General features: G+C 34.7%; 1 protein-coding gene across 1 annotated transcript in view; it reads left to right on the top strand.

The window, feature by feature from the left end:
- Window positions 1-9,144: 9,144 nt before the first annotated feature.
- The window catches only part of LOC145246134 (disintegrin and metalloproteinase domain-containing protein 12-like), a 483,466-nt gene continuing 474,053 nt past the window's right edge, over window positions 9,145-18,557 (top strand). Inside the window, exon 1 of the mRNA XM_080107984.1 lies at window positions 9,145-9,796. Coding sequence (XP_079964110.1) covers window positions 9,709-9,796 — 88 coding nt within the window. The 5' untranslated portion in view covers window positions 9,145-9,708. The remainder of the gene's footprint in view (window positions 9,797-18,557) is intronic.

Raw genomic sequence — 18,557 nt, 5'->3', positions numbered from 1 at the left:
GTATTAAGGTTTTCTTTTTTGAAAACTTTCTTTTTCTCTGGTAGCAGCCTATCGAAGACAGATCTTATCTTTCTTGCAAACATTAGCTCAGCCGGGGAAGAATTGACATTATTATTAGGATTTGGTGTCACCCTGTAAATTGCTAAAAATGTTTGAATACATTGTTCGTCTGTGTCCGTAGTAAGATTTTTCTTAAGTGCCCTTTTAAACGTATCTACAAATTTTTCGGCCAACCCATTCGATCGTGGATGGTACACAGGTGTTGTCATATGTAGAATATTTAGTGAGTCACAGAATTCTTTGAATTCATGAGCAGTAAATGCTGTTCCATTATCGCTCACTAAGGTTTTTGGCACTCCAAAACGGCTAAAAATTTCATTAAGCGCACTCACAGTGTTTTTTGCTGTTGGATGTCTAAACTTAAATATTTCTGGCCATTTTGAAAAAGAATCCACAATAATCAAGTAAAAATAACCATTTATAGGTCCCGCATAATCAATATGCAGACGTGACCAGGGTAGGTCCGTCTTTGGCCATGGCGTCGTTTTTACTGGAGGATCTCGAGCTGCTAATTGACATCCTCTGCATGTCTTGACACATTTTTCAACTTCCTTGTCCATACCAGGCCAGTACACATATCCTCTCATAAGGGATTTCATTCTCGAAATGCCCGGATGACCTGTATGAAATTCCTTCAGAATTTTCCTCTGTAACGTTAGTGGAATTACGATCCTCTCACCATACATGAGCACATCTTCACAGATGGAAAAAGGCGTTGTTTGATCTACCTTTTTATTTTTTTTTTTATTTTTTTTTATTTATTTTTTTTTTTTCAACAACGTAAGTTCATACACAAAATATTTCTTACTTCCCACGACAAATAGTTCCAATTATTTATATAAAGGCAATAACAAACAATTAATTTTCCAAAAAAAAAAAAAAAATATATGGCTGCCGTTCCCACGTGGCATAAAATGGTACAATAGTCGTATTTATATTTTTTCTTTCGAAACTCGTAATCCTTTAGTGTAGTTTCGAATTCAACTTGCGACCATTTTTTTTTTTTTTTTTTTTTTTACTTGTCAAAATAAATATAAATTCCACTTTACCTTGAACATGTTTCTATAATTTCTTGTGAGTTCTTTACGAAGAAAAATCCGTACTTTTCGCTACTTTAGGTAGGAAAAATTTTTAAATTCATTGACGCACGTGGTCAAAAATCCTTGTGTAGTTTGTTTTTTTCGTAAAACAAAAAATCCTTGCATTGTACACAGTCCTTGGTACGGTAATTTATCTCTGTTAAGAGAAAGAACATCCTTTCGTCGCCATTGTTATATTCCTAAATACTTAGGAAATAAAGACAAACGTGAGTTACACCGAGTGGTATGTGTAATGGGGTTTATTTATAATACAGAAACGTAAGGCTGCTCGCCTAAGGTAAATAGAAGTACACAGTAACAAGTATGGGGAAGAAAGTCTGATAATCAAAACGTAAGACTATCCGTCTTACTGCGACTGCTTGTCTGCCGCTGTCTCCAAACAGTCCAATATATATATACAGTTTGTAACCGGTGTATAGCCAGTTATGTTCCTTCACAACAATCATAATTCAGGTCATAAATTAACAATAAATATTTTTTAATCACCTACATCATAATTCAGGTCATAAATTAACAATAAATATTTTTTAATCACCTACATCATAATTCAGGTCACAAATTAATAATAAATATTTTTAATCATCTAGATCATAATTAAGGTCATAAAATTAACAATAAATATTTTTTAATCACCTACATCATAATTCAGGTCACAAATTAATAATAAATATTTTTAATCATCTAGATCATAATTAAGGTCATAAAATTAACAATAAATATTTTTTAATCACCTACATCATAATTCAGGTCACAAATTAATAATAAATATTTTTTAATCATCTACATCATAATTCAGGTCATAAAATTAACAATAAACATCTTTTTAATCATCTACATCATAATTCAGGTCATAAAAGGTTAAAACTGTCTCTAAATGTGCTGTTGATTCAGTCGCAAATTTATAATTTCTTTCTCCACTCTGCACCACAGCACTACCTGATTCCAAAGGTAAGAAAAAGAAACCAAAATTGCCCAACTGCTAAGATCACTCAATATAAACACATGATTCAGCGAGTTAATTAGCATACAGAACTCATGACAGAGCCTAAAAATTGTACTGTCTTAGCATGCTCGCGCTTCTAGCCTTGATTTCCGGTCAGTTCCGAATTCTCAGGTAAGTCATTCCGTGTTTCTTTCTGTTCATTCTATTTTTTTTGTTGTTGTTCAGTTCTGCTACCCCCCCCCTCCCCTCGTTATCTGATGATCACATAGATCACAACTGGGGGCTGGTCTTTTTAGTCTAGTGCTCATTTAAGGTAAGGGTACTTTCTCCTCGGATGACTCGTCTGGAAAAATGTTATTTTTTATTTACTTATTTTTTTTTTTTTTTTACATAGGATAGGAGTCACCACTTATCAAGGCCTGGAGGCCACTCGAGGATAAGGGCTAATCAGTGTACAGTAGTCAATGGGAAAATATTGTAGTAATCATTAGTAGTGGAAATTTGTTAAAAGGAGGGTTCATCCAGAGCTTGTTTACATTGGACTTGAAGACGGCCATATTGTAATCAGCTGGAAAGCAGGCAAACAGAAGAGAGTTCCACATGAGTGCAAAAAGAAGCTTTGTTCATGGAATCTACGTTTAGGTTTAGGCACAGATAAAGAGTGGGGGAAATTATTGACAGTGGTTTCAGCTAGACGAGTATTTCTCATGAAAGTTTGTTTAGGGGGAACTATAGATTAGAGCTCAGACGAGCACTTACCATGAAAATAACGATAAAGCAGACACAGGCTTGCAATGTCTATTCTGTGGGAAAGAGGTTGCAAGGAAGAGAAAAGGTCATCTCTCACTAAGCTACGAAGTCTATTTTGAACTCTGTCAAGGCAGGATAAGTTTTTCTAGCAGCTCCTGCCCAGATGTGGCAACAGTACTTGACGTACTTGACTTTTATATAGGTAGAGAATTGCATCAGCAGTGAGATATCTGCTGGAGCGATAGAAGGATCCCACCATTTTTCCAGCAACCTTGGCAGCAGATTTGATGTACATTTATTTGTATTTGGCGCAGGTGCGTTGTCTTCTTCAAAAGAAACCGTCATCTGTCTCATTAACGGTAATCAAACTCGCACTCTAGGTTGAGGACTCACTCTCACTTTCACCCTTCGTGGTATCCAAACCCATGACAGGACGCAGGTCTCTTACATGGGGGGGGGGCATCCTGTTGACAAGAACGTTCTGTGGGCTGTTCACTGAATCCTGAACTGATTTCTATGAACGCTGAAAAACAAATGACTTGAATTGCTACCCTTTTTCTTTCTTCTGCTTCATTGCAATTAGCTTTCTTCATCACTTCAAAAGCAAGTTAGTTTTCACAGAAACATGTGAAGTCACAATATGTTCCAACTAATAAAAATCGTTTCAAATTCCATAGTTAACAATTCTATGTGAAATTAAACAAGCCTATAAAACAGTGGCTTGGTAAACTAAAATGAAATTTCCTCTGGGCGACACATGCCATGTACCTCAACTGCATCACCACGCCCATCCTAGAAGACTGGGATACCCCATGCTGAAATACCTTTAAGCCTGCTGCTATTTCTACAATGAACTCAGCAACTCGGAAAGTAAGCACACACACACACACACACACACACACACACACACACACACACACACACACACACACACACACACACACACACACACACACACACACACAATGAAACTTTGCAACAAACTTTCTTCCTTTTTGTCTATTTCTTATTCAAGAACTTTAAAACTTCTCAACAAACTTTGGTCTTTCAATCTCTGTCAAACTGGTGATGTAAATATACTTTGTGTATTTATTTATTTGTGGACTGTTATCCTTATCTTTATAGTTGTTGTTGTCTTACCACGTTTTGGCCAACTTATCCTCTGGCCTTCTTCAGGTGATCAACTGCGACGGTACAAGAATAATGATGCTTTTAACCGTATACCCAGTAATTACTGCCTTCCATAGTTGTTGTTGTCTCACCACTAGGAGTTTGATAAAAAATAATATATAAATATATTTTGCTTGTTAATTCATGTTTTTTTGCTTTCATTCCAAAATTCCTGTGGTTGTTAGCACTTGAACCATTTATAACATTCATGTTTTTACCCATCTTTTTCATTTGCTAATTTAACTACATAACCTCAGTGACATGCAATATGGTTTCCATTCTGCTAGATCTATAGCAGATGTGCTAACGGTTATATCTCACCCGATTAGTGAATCTCTCAACAATGGCTTCCTTTCTAGGGCAATTGCCTTTGACATATCAAAGGCCTTCGATAAGGTATGGCATAAAGGTCTACTTCACAAGTTCTCCACCTATGGTATAGCTGGAAATGTCTTTTCAATTATTAAATCATTTCTCTCTGACAGGTTTATAAAAGTAGTGGTTGATGGGCAGAAATCAGAAGCTCACAGTATTAATGCTGCAGTCCTTCAGGGGTCCATCCTGGGCCCAACTCTCTTCCTGATCTACATTAATGATCTCCCAAATCACATTTTAAGATAAGTTAACCTGACTACACATTTAAGCTGATGACACTACCATCTATGGCAACACTTCAAAGGCCGTAAATTACCAAGTTCTCTCTGATTCTTTCTCCTCTGATCTTGAACGTGTGGCCCAATGGGGAAAGTAGTGGATGGTTAATTTTAATGTATCTAAAACCAAGCTTCTATCTTTACATCATCAACACTCCGATCCCTATCCGACATCAATAAAAATGAATGGCTCTCATCTTGAGGAGGCCTCATGTTTTGACAAGTTTCTGAGTCTGATCTTTACTCCTGATCTGAAATGGAACACGTACATCAAATCTGTTGCCAAGGTTGCTGGAAAAATGGTGGATCCTATCGATCCAGTAGATATCTCACTGCTGATGCAATTCTATACCTGTATAAGAACCAAGTATGTCCAAGTATGGAGTACTGTTGCCACATCTGGGCAGGAGCTGCTCGGAGAACCTATCCTGCCTTGAATGAGTTAGACTTAGGATAGACTTCGTAGCTTAGTAGGGGATGCCCTTTTCTCTCCCTTGCAACCTCTTTCCCACAGAAGAGACGATGCAAGCCTGTCCCTGCTCTATCGTTATTTCCATGGCAAGTGCTCATCTGAACTTCAATCTGTGGCCCCCCCTTTGCCAAACTTTCACAAAAAACACTTGTCTAGCTTAAACGACTATCAATAATTTTCCCAACTCTTTATCTGTGCCTAACCTTAAACATAGATTCCATGAACAAAGCTTCTTTTTTAGAACTGCATGCCTGTGGAACTCTGTTCCTTTTGCCTGCTTTCCAGCTGACTACAATATGGTCATCTTCACGTCCAATGTAAACAAGTTCTTGATGAACCCTCCCTTTAAGTAATGCAATTTATTAAATTTTCATTTTTAACGATTTCTATGATATTATCTCATTGACTACTGTCCGCTCAGTAACCCTTATCCTCGAGTGGCCTCCGGACCTTTTAAGAAGCGATTTCTTTGTAAAAACAAAAAAAAGTATATTAATTGTTAATGCTGTTCTTGGAACTCTTCAAAGACGTTACTATCGATAAAGATGTACTATTGAAAGCTAGGAGCAGCACTAGAAGATATAGTTCAGTTCTAGGAGGTCCTCCTTCTCAGGCTTCATTTTCTCTTTGAGAAAAGGTTAGGTTATTACTAATCGCCTGTGGTTCTTCCACCGGTGAATGTTGACGGGGCTGCTCAGACATAAATAGGTAAATATGTGCCTTTTTGATTTGTTCACACACCGACAATAGAGCATAATTCCATCAGCAGATATATCAATCTCGGACAAGATTACAACAACGAGATCGGTTATAAAAAACAGGAATAATAAAGGCCCAAGTATCGACCCTTTGGGTATGCCTGTATCAGTGTAATGTTGTTTGAATGTATGGGCGTGGTGTATGACCTGGATCTCTCTTTTAACTAAGAAATGTCTGATTATATTAAGTACTAGCAGTTCAGCCTGGCTTTGCTTGGGCATTATATACTGTTCATAACTTTATCTGCATATGTATATATATATATATTAAAAAGGTTGACTTATGTCCAGATAACTAACCTACATCTAAAATTTCAAGTCTTTAGACCCAAAATTGGCGGAGGAGTTTGATAGAGTCTGCAAAGGTCAACTCTTTCAACTTTGACCTCTTGGCAGCCAAATTTTCGCCCAAAAACTGATTAAAAAGCTTGCTGCAGGTCTGAATACCCTTTATGTAAAATTTCAAATTTTTAGACACAAAATTTGCTGAATAATTTGCTAGATACCGCAAAGGTCAAATCTTTTGAACTTTGACAGCCAAAATTTCAGCCAAAAACCGATTAAATAGCTTGCCCTATGTCTGAATACACTTTATGTAAAATTTCAAATGTTTAGACCAGAAATTGTCTGAGTAATTTGTTAGAGACCGTAGAGGTAAAATTTTTTAAAACTTTGACCCCTTAATATTCATTGTTTTGGGCTCAAATCAAATTAAAAAGTTTGATTCATGTCCAAGTAACCTACATCTAAAATTTCAAGTGTTTAAACCCAAAATTGGCGGAGGAGTTTGGTAATTTTCAAAGGTCAAATCGTTGAAGTTTGACGACTTGACAGCCAAATTTCTGTCCGAAAACCGATTAAAAAGATTTTCCCAAATCTCAATACCCCTTATGTCAAACCTCGAGTATGTGGACTGAAAATTGACAGAGTAGTTTGGTAGAGAAATGTACACACACACACAGACAGACAGACACTTTCACTTTTACAGATATATAGATTCATCTAATAATTAATTTAGGTGATTAAATTAAGAATTGACCAATTTTCTTTCTTTTCTTTTTTATAATAAAGGGGAGTAGAAAGTGAAGATTGGCTGCGTAACACTTGCTTGCCTTATTTTGTACTGTAGTCCTCACATTCATGAGCGATGTTTCTTACAAAACGGGAAGAATGACATTTTTTCTGTGTCAGAATCTATTCCGTTTAACACTTATCGTTGGCAAGTTTTTTTTACCTTGAAGTAGATTTTATTTTTTTAGTTCCTTACATTAAGTGGCTTCATGCCTTGTCTGGAACGATTTCTATAAAAAAATAATAAAAATCTAGATTTTATAAGAAGAGGAATGCCTTAATATAACTTCACCTTGTTTCCTAGTGAATACAATACAACCATAAAAGAGTGGTTATATTGAATTTTTTAGCTTTAAAATGGCTGTCATTAAAAATGAGTTACCGTTTGATAACATTTTGTTTCGATTAATAATTTAATGACTTTTGGCTAGGAATAAAGTGTTGTATCTGTTCTGGTGCTACACTTATTCTATTCTGGCTTCGATCGGTGAAGGAGAAATCTTTCTAGACTGAGACAATTGTTATTTTTGTTCCAATCTAAAGTGTCGCTTTTTTGGAAAGCTGGATTTTATCCACATTAAAAACTACCATGTCTCTAACTCTTCCCTCGTGGGGAGGCAAGTAAATTGGAATGAAGGAACAATAATTGGATGATACTATTACGGGTTTTTAGTTCTCTCCCACGACAAGAACTTAGATTCCTACGGTCAGAAAGTGAAACTGAGAAGTCAGCGCCCCAAAAGAGGGGCACTCTGGCCTGCAAAAATTGCTTGGGCAGTTTCGTTCGCATTCCCCAGTAAGGGCGCCTCAGTCGATTAGCAATAAACTAACTCCCTTCTCGAAGAGAGGAGGCAAAGCTTGGGAGGGTGGACCTCCTAGAACTGTACAAAACTAAACTCCCTATGCAAAATGAACAGGGACCAGATAATTACAGGAATGCTTTAATCTTTTTTATGGTATTGCTTGGTCTTTTAATTATTAATTGAACGAAATTATTATAAAACCTATTTATTTAAGATTTCGTACTTATGCAGAATACGGACCGTGCTGAAATAATAACGTTATTATTTAGAAACTTATTCTTAGCATTGGGAACTTTTCTGTACTTTCAACTAACAATTTAATGAACAAAAGATACCATAAAAATTGAATTTAACTTGAAAATTCTATCTAAAAAATAAAATGATTAGTCTTTTTTTTTTTTTTTTTTTTTACTCAACACCTCGGCACCAAAATCAACAAAGTCTAGACCATTCTTGGAATGACCTTCATGACGGAGACAATTTTTTTTTTATTTTTGTTCCTACCAAAGTGCCCCTTTAAAAACAGACCTTGTGTCTAAGTCAGCCCTCGTGGGGAGGCAAGTAAATAGGAACATCAATGACGATATTACATTACATATTTAAAGTTTAGCGGCGTAAATTATTTGACAGACAAAAAATTATAAAAACTATTTTATATATAGAACTCATTATTAGACCTAAAGGCTGAACTAAAACCAGAAAAAATTCATTTTTATTATTTTTTCATAATTTTGACAGAATGGGCTTTTAAAGGTCAAATTTGGCCCTTTTTTTTCGCTCTTGGAACTGTTTTGGCTGACATTTTTGTAATGAAAGAGCGTAAAAAAGGCAAATCTTAAAAAGGCCAAATTTTAAAAACAATATGGCGGCCTCGATTGTCGTACATTTAGTCTAATTAAAATGATAAAAAAAAAAAAAATAAATAAATAAAACTGAATTTTTTTCGGGTTTTATTCCAGCCTTAGGGTCTAATAATGTGTTTTATATGAAAATAAAGTTTTCGCAATTTTTGCCGGTCAAATAATTTACGCCGCTAAACTACACATTTGCCAATAAATTTCTACTTGATGATTTTTCGTAATTTTTAGATATATTACTATTTTCGGTATAACAATTAAATACGTAATATTGTTTTTGGTTAAAAAGACATATTTAAAAATCGATTTATCGATTGTATGTTTACATCTAAGAAAAATGCGTTTTCCCTTAATTTTCCGTAAAAAATTACTTTTAACTAAAAATAATTTTCTATTCGGTGAATTTTCGTAATTTTTGGATATATTACTATTTTAGACATGATAATTAAGTGAGTACTGTTGTTTTTGCTTAAAACGACATATTAAAAAAAAAAAAATCGATCTGTTGACTATCTTAACAAGCACACGTACGTCCACTCGCCCAGGCTTTGCCCTCTCTTAAAAAAGGAATTACTTTATTGCTAATCGCCTGGAACCCCCCCCCCACCCATTACCGGGGAATGCCAATGAGGCTGCCCTGGCACTTTTTTTTTTTTCAGATCAGAGTAACCCTCCTCATCGAGAGGCGTTCGCTGACTTTTCAATCTCACTTTCCGACCCGTGCATATTTCTTCGCGGTGACAGCGAAATAAAATACGAAATACCGTTATTTTACCGGCAGTCATCTTAAAGCTAAAAAGTTCAAGATAACGTAATTCAAACTACACATTTACCGAAACGTCTTATTTCTGACTGGGTATAATACGAGCATTATAAACCAGTAACAACAAGTTAGATTTTTTTTACTACGTTGACGAGCATGTCAATGTGCGATCCTTATGAAGTGATAGTCCGTCTGCTTGGTACTTTACTTCATCAGTCGCGAGTTTGCCTCGATTTCGTGTTATCTTCATTGTGCGCTCTTTCTCTCTCTTCTTGTCGCTGGTTGATATTCCAGTTTATTATACACTAATGTGTACCACGGAGTATATCTCGGCCCTTTTTGCCATCATCTTTTTTATAAACTGCACTTGTTACCGGTGTAATTCACAGATCATTGGTAAGTGAACACAAACAAATCCAAATATTCTTATTTAATTGTTGTCACAACCGTTAAAAAACGAGGGGAACCAACCAACTTGGGATTTTCAGTTAGACGTGTTTTTTTTTTTCGCTTTTCTAGCAAGCATTATTTTCTTTTCACACACGCGTTTTTTTTTCTTAGTATTGGAACTTATTGTCGTTTCTTGAGCTCTTTTTTTTCTGTTTCTATAACGTATTATTTTTACAGGCCGTTTTATTTTTAATTCTAAAATGTTAGATCGTATATTTTATTGATTAGGACAGCAGGAAATCTTGACATATCGCACATGTTTTTGTCCGCTGTCGACTTGTTTCAGGCCAATTTGTTTGCATAAAACAAAAACGGTGTTTCTACAGAATTTGAACCCAACCCAACCGATTTTGGTATATATATATATATATATATATATATATATATATATATACGAGAGTACCCAGCATAAACACTTCCAACCTCCCCATGTTAAGGACGGCTTTCGGAAATAAACATCATCAACCTCGAAAGCCGTTCTTTACAGCGGGTTGATGTTGTTTATTTCCGAAAGCTGTTCTTAACATGGGGAGGTTGGGAGTGTTTATACTACGCTGGGTACTCTCGTAAGAAAATACCCCGATTTTTTTAACAAACCCAACCTAAAACTTAATTTCGGGTTAGGTTAGTGTAAAAAAAAAAAAAAAAAACACGACATTTGTGCAGTTTACAGACAGTGCTGTCTTTTTTTTTTTATGTTAAATTCAATTTTCACAGTATTTTTTGTTTATTACAATCATCAGAGGCACGAAAAAGTTGTCAAAAATAAATATAACAAATAAATGTTATCAAAGGCAAGATAAGTTACTTTTCTATCTAACTGGATCAGTTTTTAATGTTTTTATTTCATTGAAAATGTTTATTCGGTTCGAAAAACAAGTAATATTGAGCGCTAGTAGAAGAACAAGTAAAATTAGTCGCGAGGTCTTTGAAATCTCGACAAAGACTTCAAAGTAAGAAATAAAACAAAATGGTGGTAGAAACCAACCCAAAAATGTTACCGTGACATTTATTGGGTGGATTTATATCACCATTTTATTTTATTTTATTTCTTTTTTTTTTTTTTTTTTTTTTTGAAGGGATTATCGAGACTTCAAAGATGTAAAGAGATTTCGCTGCCATTTTTTTTCTTGTTCTCCGGTAGCGCTCAATATTATTTGTTTTTTTTTGAATCGCAGGAACATTTTACATTAAATAAAAACACTAAAAACTTATCCACTTAGGTAGAAAAGTAACTTATCTTGCCTTTGATAACATTTTTTTGTTTTTTTGACAAGTTTTGACTAGGAGTAAAGTGTAGTATCTGTTCTGATACTACACTTCATCTTTGCTTCTAGATTGAAGCCATTTTAATTTTTGTTTTTATCCAGAGTACCCTTTTTGGGAGACGGGGTTTCTCCCCACATTAAAAATAGACCTTGTGTTTAACTCTGCCCTCGTGGGGAGGTAAGTTAATCGGAACATTTTCGTGGTTCTGTGGATTGTAAAAAACGCTGATAACGTTATTGTTTCAGCACGGCCCGTAAACTACACGAGTACTTTAAAAAAGCGAAACAGTTCGCGGCACTTATACGGAATACTGACCTTGCTATTTTTTTGGATAGGATTTTCTAGTTAAATACATTTTTTACGGTATTTTTTTATTCATTAAATTGTTAGATGAAAGTACAGAATAGTTACAAAAGACTCTTCCCTCTCTCCCCATATTAAGAATGTTCCACGCGGTCCATATTCTGCATATGTACTCTGTTAGGTTCAAATTCTGTAGAAGCACATATTTTTTTTTTTTTTTTTTTTAAATTTTCTTCCTTTGAAGATTGTAACGCTGGGTATGGGCAACTAAACCAGCTGCCAACATTGCGCTGTTTTTTATTGAAACCAACCGAGAGCTCTTTTTTTTTTTTTTTTTTTATCATCCTCGTTGTTCCCTTTTTGCACTTGGTTCACCAGGAATATTAGTTAGGTAGGACTTCAGGTTCTTCTTCATAAGCCCTGTGCTGTGGCACTGGTATGATTGATATCTCGGTACTAGTGCAGAGAGTGCACTGCCCACTGCAGAGAGTGATCCGGACGTAAATAATAACATTATTTAAAAAGCCATTCTTAACATGGGGAGGGTGTTTTGTACATATTCTATACTTCAACCTAACAGTTGAAGAAAAAACATAAAACTTTAATTAAACTTGGAAATACGATTTTAAAAATAGCGCGGATCACTCTCTGCGCTAGCACCCACCGATATCTCTTTAAGATTCCAGTTTCTTTTCATATGAGACCTTGATATTTGGTCTGTTTCTCCCTTTCAGCTTTTTTCAGACCTCCGTCATTAGGGACATGTTGTTGTGATTGATTATTCGGACTATTGCTCTTATCTTGGTTGTCATTTGTCACAATGTTTTGGCCGATGCCGCACCGGCCTTCGTCAGATGCGTCTTTTTCAAACTTGAAAATCTATTTCGGTGCTTATGCACTTGTTACCGCATTTTAAATATTTTTTCAGGTTAAATTCAAGTTTCACGATATATTTTTTTTTTGTTAGGTGGAAGCACAGAAACACCCTCTCCTCCCCATGTTAAGAATGACTTTCAAAATAACATTATTTCAGCATGGTAACAAAAGTGCATAAGTACCCTTATTTCGAACTGTGAACCCTTTATTTAATTCACGGGAGAGGGGGGGTTCATAGATTGTTCGGTACTACGTTACCATTCTTAATATATGAAGGGGAGGGTGTTTTGTCGCTGTTCTGTGCTTTCACCTAACAATTTAATAAACAAAAGTATAGTAAAAAAAAAATTAATTTAGCTTGGAAATACGATTGAAAAAATAGCGCGGTAGCATAGATGCAATAAGCACCGATTGTCCTCATCCCGCGTTAATTTTGTTATTTTTAGTCATCGTCTCTTGCAAGAATCGAACCTTCAACCATCAGCAGACTGTCACTTAAAACTGCTATTTACTAATAATAGTAACCGTTAGTCTCTGTTCATGTAGACAATCTAACCCACCCTCAGATTAAGTAAAAGTTTCGGTTGACCTGAACGAGAATCACCCCACCCTATGTATTAGTGTCCGATCAATAATGATCGATCAATAATGATCTACTGAAAACATTGCAAAAAAAAAAAAAAAAAAAAAAAAAAAACGAAAGCCGTTCTTAACATAAGGAGGTTGGGGTTTTATTCCGAAAACTGTTCTTGGAAGGGGGTGATTCTCGTTCAGGTCCGTCAAAGTTACGGTTTGAAATCCCACCCAGGTTCCCGAGTTAACCTTTTGGATACTTGTGCAGTTTACTGACATAACATTAGAAAGCCATTCTTAACGTGGTGAGTAGGGGTCTATATAACTATTCGGTGCTTGTTAAGATAGTCAACAGATCGAATTTTAAACATACCGTTTTAAGCAAAAACAATGGCTGTCGTACACGCGTGAGGTCGAAATACGCATCGGCTCCTATGTTGTACGCAGTTCGTTCGAGGGAGCGTTCTTTATTCCAAAAAGGAAAGAGTCCAGTATAAACTGTACCCTTATGTACCTATTTACTATGCCTCCCCACGGGACAGAGTTAGACACCAGGGTCGTTTTTTAACGTGGAGAAAAGGTACAAAAATAAAAATTGTCTCAGTCGTGAAGGATTTCTCCTCCACCGAAAGAGAACAAGAAATAGAAGTGCAGCATCTGAAGAACAGATACTACACTTTGATCTTGTCCCGAAGGCCAAGAACTGTACCCTTATGTAATCCAACTTACAAAAATCCCAATATCTATGTTAAAAACGCTATAATCACATTGACTAATGTATACCCATTAAGTTAACCCTTATCCTCGAGTGGTCCCCGGGTCTTGATAAGTGGTGATTCCTTTGTAAAAAAAACAACAAAAAAAACAAACCTCTGCCAGAACAATATTACGTACTTAATTGCCATTTCGAAAATAGTAATATATCCAAAAATTACGAAAATTCGAGTTTAACTGATATTGTGTTTTTAGTAAAAAAGCTTGTCGTTAGACAACAAATATTACACGCCATGAACAAGTAATTTAAAATATTCGTTCCAAATTATGTCCCTCTTCATTCTTTATAATATCTAAGAAAAATGCAATTTTACCCAATCTTCCATAAAAATTATTTTAATAACTTTCTACTCGATGAATTTTCGTAATTTTTAGATATATTACTATTTTCGACATGACAATTAAGTAGGTAATATTGTTTTTTGCTTAAAACGACAGGAAATTTATCTCTCTGTAATCTTTACACCGTCTCTGCGTAAGTACCCTATTTAATAAACAAAAGATACTGTATATATTGAATTTCAATTGAAAATCGTATCTAAAAAATAGCACGGTTTGTAAAATGTACAAGTACCATAAGTATTTTCGGATCGTATTTAGAAGTCAACCTAAAAAAAAATAATAAAAATCTTCATAATGTATGTATTCGTCATGAAACAAAAATGTCATATTCCAAAAATTTTGTAATTTGATCAAATAGTTGCATTTTTATAAAGAAAAACATTTTTAAACGATTCAAAACGATTAATGTGAAACCGTTAGCATTGCAAAGCTGATCTCGCAAGTTTTAATTATTGTGGACTTATCTACTTTTTTTTTTTCGAAGATGGCGACGTGAGACAGTTCCTTCTTTTTCTTTGCTTAATCATAAAATTTGATTTTCTTAGTTTAAAATGAAAGTACTTGATCAATTTACGTAATTTTTGGAATATGACATTTTCGTTCCGTGACAGATGCGTACATTATAAAGATTTTTTTAAAAATAAGAATTGCAGTTCCTTGTTTTATGTTTTTAAAAAAACTCTTCGTAGCTTTTAATAATTTAAGGATTGACCAAAGTTTTCTTCTCCGTTGGAATCTCGAGCTAACACGAGGCTAGTCGACAGATCGTATTTAAAAAAAAAAGTCGTTTTAAGTAAAAACAACAGTACACTTAATTACCATGTCGAAAATAGTAATATATTAAAAAATGACGAAAATTCATCAAGTAGAAAATTATTTCTAAATTTTTACGGAAATTTGGAGAAGTGGCATTTTCTCTATGTAAACACCTTGAAGATTGCGAACACAGGGAACATACTTATCTCCCTAATCGTCACTTTCATGACTGACGTTTTCTTGTAGCCGATAGCGATAGACTTTTTTTTTTTACTACTATTGAATTTTCGTAATTTTTGGATATATTACTATTTTCGACATGACAAGTTTTGGCTTAAAACAACATTTTTACAAAAAAATCGACCTGCCGGCTTTATCTTAACAAGCACCAAGAAAACAAATGATTTGAGACATTTTTGCCCAATTTTCAATATTTTTTTTTTTTTTTAGGGGGGGGGTAGTTTCTTAAAAAATGAGAAAAAATTTTTTATTTAAAAACAAAACCAAAAAAAAAAAATGTGTGGTGAGCAAATTAAATATAAGAATGTAATATCGTCATTGATGTTCCTATTTACTTGCCTCCCCACGAGGGCAGACTTAGACACAAGGTCTGTTTTTAAAGGGGCACTTTGGTAGGAACAAAAATAAAAAAATTGTCTCCGTCATGAAGGTTTTCTCTTCCACTGACCGAAGACAGAAAAGGTGAAATGTGTAGCATCAGAACAGATACTACACTGTGATCTTGGCCCGAAGTAATTCATGTTACGTGTGATGCCACAACTCCGTTAATATATTAGAGTGCCAAGTGTTTAAGTTTTTTTTTACAGCGATGGAGGGGGGAGGTAATCTGAAAATCTTTAGATAAGAAAAGCATCAGATATGGTAGTTTCTACGGGGGGGGGGTGGACAAAAAAAAAGAAAAAGGAAAACACAAAACAAAACAATCTTACCCAAAAGGAAATGATGTTTTATGAAATGATGCTTCCTATATAGATCGACCCCCATGGATGGCTGCCAATGTTTGTTCGGTAAATGTCCGGTAGCGAGTTATGAGAACAGCCAAAAGATGGTCACAGAAAATGAAACCCGGGTTCCTGAAATGCTGATACGTTTTGCGGTACGTATGCAAAATACGTATCGTGCTGAAATAATAACGTTTAGAGAAACTCATTCTTAACGTGGGTGGAGAGGGCTTTTTGTAACTATTTCTGTGCTGACTAAACAAAAAGTTTGTTTTACAATCCACAGAGATTCGAAAAAGTGGAAAACAAAAAACAAATATATAACAAATAAATGTTACCAAAGGCAAAATAAGTTACTCTTCTACCTAACTGAGCAAATTTTTAATGTTTTTTACTTAATTAATATAGAATGCTTATTCGGCTCGAAAAATAAGCAATGTCAAGCGTTTTGGGATCATTAGAAAAAAATGGCCGCGTAACAAATATTTTGCGGTCATTTTTTTGTTTGTTTGTGATCGCGTATCAGTTGACATATATATTAAGAAGTTCGTTTTAATAATTAATTGATGTGGTTTCCTAGATTCAATGAAACTCTAGTGTTTAGTGCTCAATAACAAGTACAGCTGTATTATTGTGCAATTTTCTTTATTTATGCAACCATTATTGGCTACATATATGCATACATGTTTCAGCTGTGATTTTTTTTTTCAAAATTCAGCGTCGTCAGGCCATTAGTCTCAATTGGTTTCACACACACACACACACACACACACACACACACACACACACACACACACACACACATGAAAAAACGAAGTAACAAAAATTAGTTACATGTACATAAACGTTTCGTTTTTATTCCAAAACTGCCTCGGGATGATTTGAAGAAATAAAATACAAGTACAGTATTTGAAAATATATTTGTGTTTGTAATGTGAAAAGAATGTTTTTTTTTTGTTTTTTTTTTCGGAGGAAAAATAGCCGTTAATATTCAAAAGATTATGTAGCATTTATGGCCTGGAGTGAGTGAATTTTTCAAATTCTGTTGTACAAAAATAAGTTAATGATTAAAGGAAATAAATTGTGGAAGCCGTTCTGTTGTTTAACTTGTAAATTTGTGCTGATTCAAGAAGTCTTCACCGAGATTTATTTAAAACTAGCCTGGATGCCCGGTGTTGCCCGGGTGTTTGGCGGTGTGTGTTAAAAAAAAATGGTAGTAGGAACGCAGACAGGTTCGAACCCGTGACGCGAAGGCGGAAAAAAAAGTAAAAGAAAACCTGACATCTTACTCCTACGCCATGACGTGACCGGAAGTTCGGAACGTTGAAATTAGTAAAGTCATTTCAACCGATACGATGACTTATAAAAATAGCGACGCAAAAAAAAAACAACAAAAAAAAACAACAAAAAAACAAAAACGACCCGACCCTCCTTGTAGAAAACTGCCTAGTTGAGGGTGAAGGAATTAATGTTTCTAGCCAATTTTTCGATATTTGTCATCCAAAGGGTCGAGCTTCAAAACGATACCGATCTCGTGAAAATCCGTCGCCTTTGTCGAAAGTTTTAGGCAAACATACATACATTTTAAATAGACAAGTGAGATTGATATAATAGATGAATTTAATGAGTTTAGTTTGTTTAAATTTTAAAGATTGATCATTTTGTGCTGAATGAGAGAATAATGCATTCAGGGAATTTCTATTTTTTTTTAATAATATCTTATATGTTCACTAAGCCTTTTTCTGTAGTTTCCGTTGAGTTTCATCAACGCATATTTGATGACGATCCTGGTAATGGGACATTAGCAGGGAGACCCGACGTTGCCCGGTATTGAATGATGATCAACGAATATTTCACACTCCTATTTTTTTTATTGTCATGAAATCGCCCGGGAGGAAGCTTCACATGCCTCCGTGTAGAAAAGTCCAAAATATCTTCTTCTACATTGCACTCTAGAGAACTCACTGTTTCTATTATAAAATTATTTTATATAAACTTCTTTCCAGTTAATGAAAAAAAAAAAAAAAAAACATTAAGAAATTTATGTGCGGAGTTTGAACCTACAGACCACGTCATACAAAAAAACAAAAACAAAACAAAACACACTATTAACTTGCCTACAGTGAAATTTTCACAGCCCATTGTTCTATCATTGTTGCTAAGCGATGACATAGAAAAATCGCTTTACCGATGATAGATAAATCAAAATAGCGGTTTCGATTATCGGTAATATTCTGAGACAAAACTTAACTAAGATCACTCCCAGAATTATACACTAAAGTTCTCTAAATTTTAAAGAAATTTGTTCAGCCGTTTTGGAGTCTATAAGGAACGAACTCTCACACACAGTTGCATTTATATAATATATATATATATATACTAGCAAAAGTACCCGTCGTTGACTGGGTTCAAAAGCAGTCTACCAGAAAATCGACTCTGATTTATGAAAGTATGATAGGTTATGAAAAGGAAGGGTTGTAAAGAGATAACTTCGAATTTGGGGGTATCAACACCAAAGCAAAATATGATGAAAGTAAAAATAAAATAGATAAACCCCGTAATTTATTATACCATACCTGTTCACACTGAAACACTTATCACAATATTCTGTGGGTCTACATTAAAAAAACCTTGTTAAACTTTGTGACATATTTCCATTCTATGGAGGTCAGGTGCGAACGAATACCCCATAATTTTATTATACCATATTTCTTCAAACTGAAACATAATTATCAAAGTATACTTATGCAGATAGATATGAAAAGTCTTTATTAAAGTTTGTGCCTATTTCCATTCTATGGAGGCCAGGAGCAAACGCAGATCCCACAATTTTATTATACCATCTCTATTTA

Source organism: Euprymna scolopes, chromosome 23 (assembly GCF_053919585.1).
Source record: "Euprymna scolopes isolate OS-2025 chromosome 23, ASM5391958v1, whole genome shotgun sequence".
Lineage (NCBI taxonomy): Eukaryota > Metazoa > Mollusca > Cephalopoda > Sepiida > Sepiolidae > Euprymna > Euprymna scolopes.
This window is presented reverse-complemented; position numbering and strand designations above follow the sequence as displayed.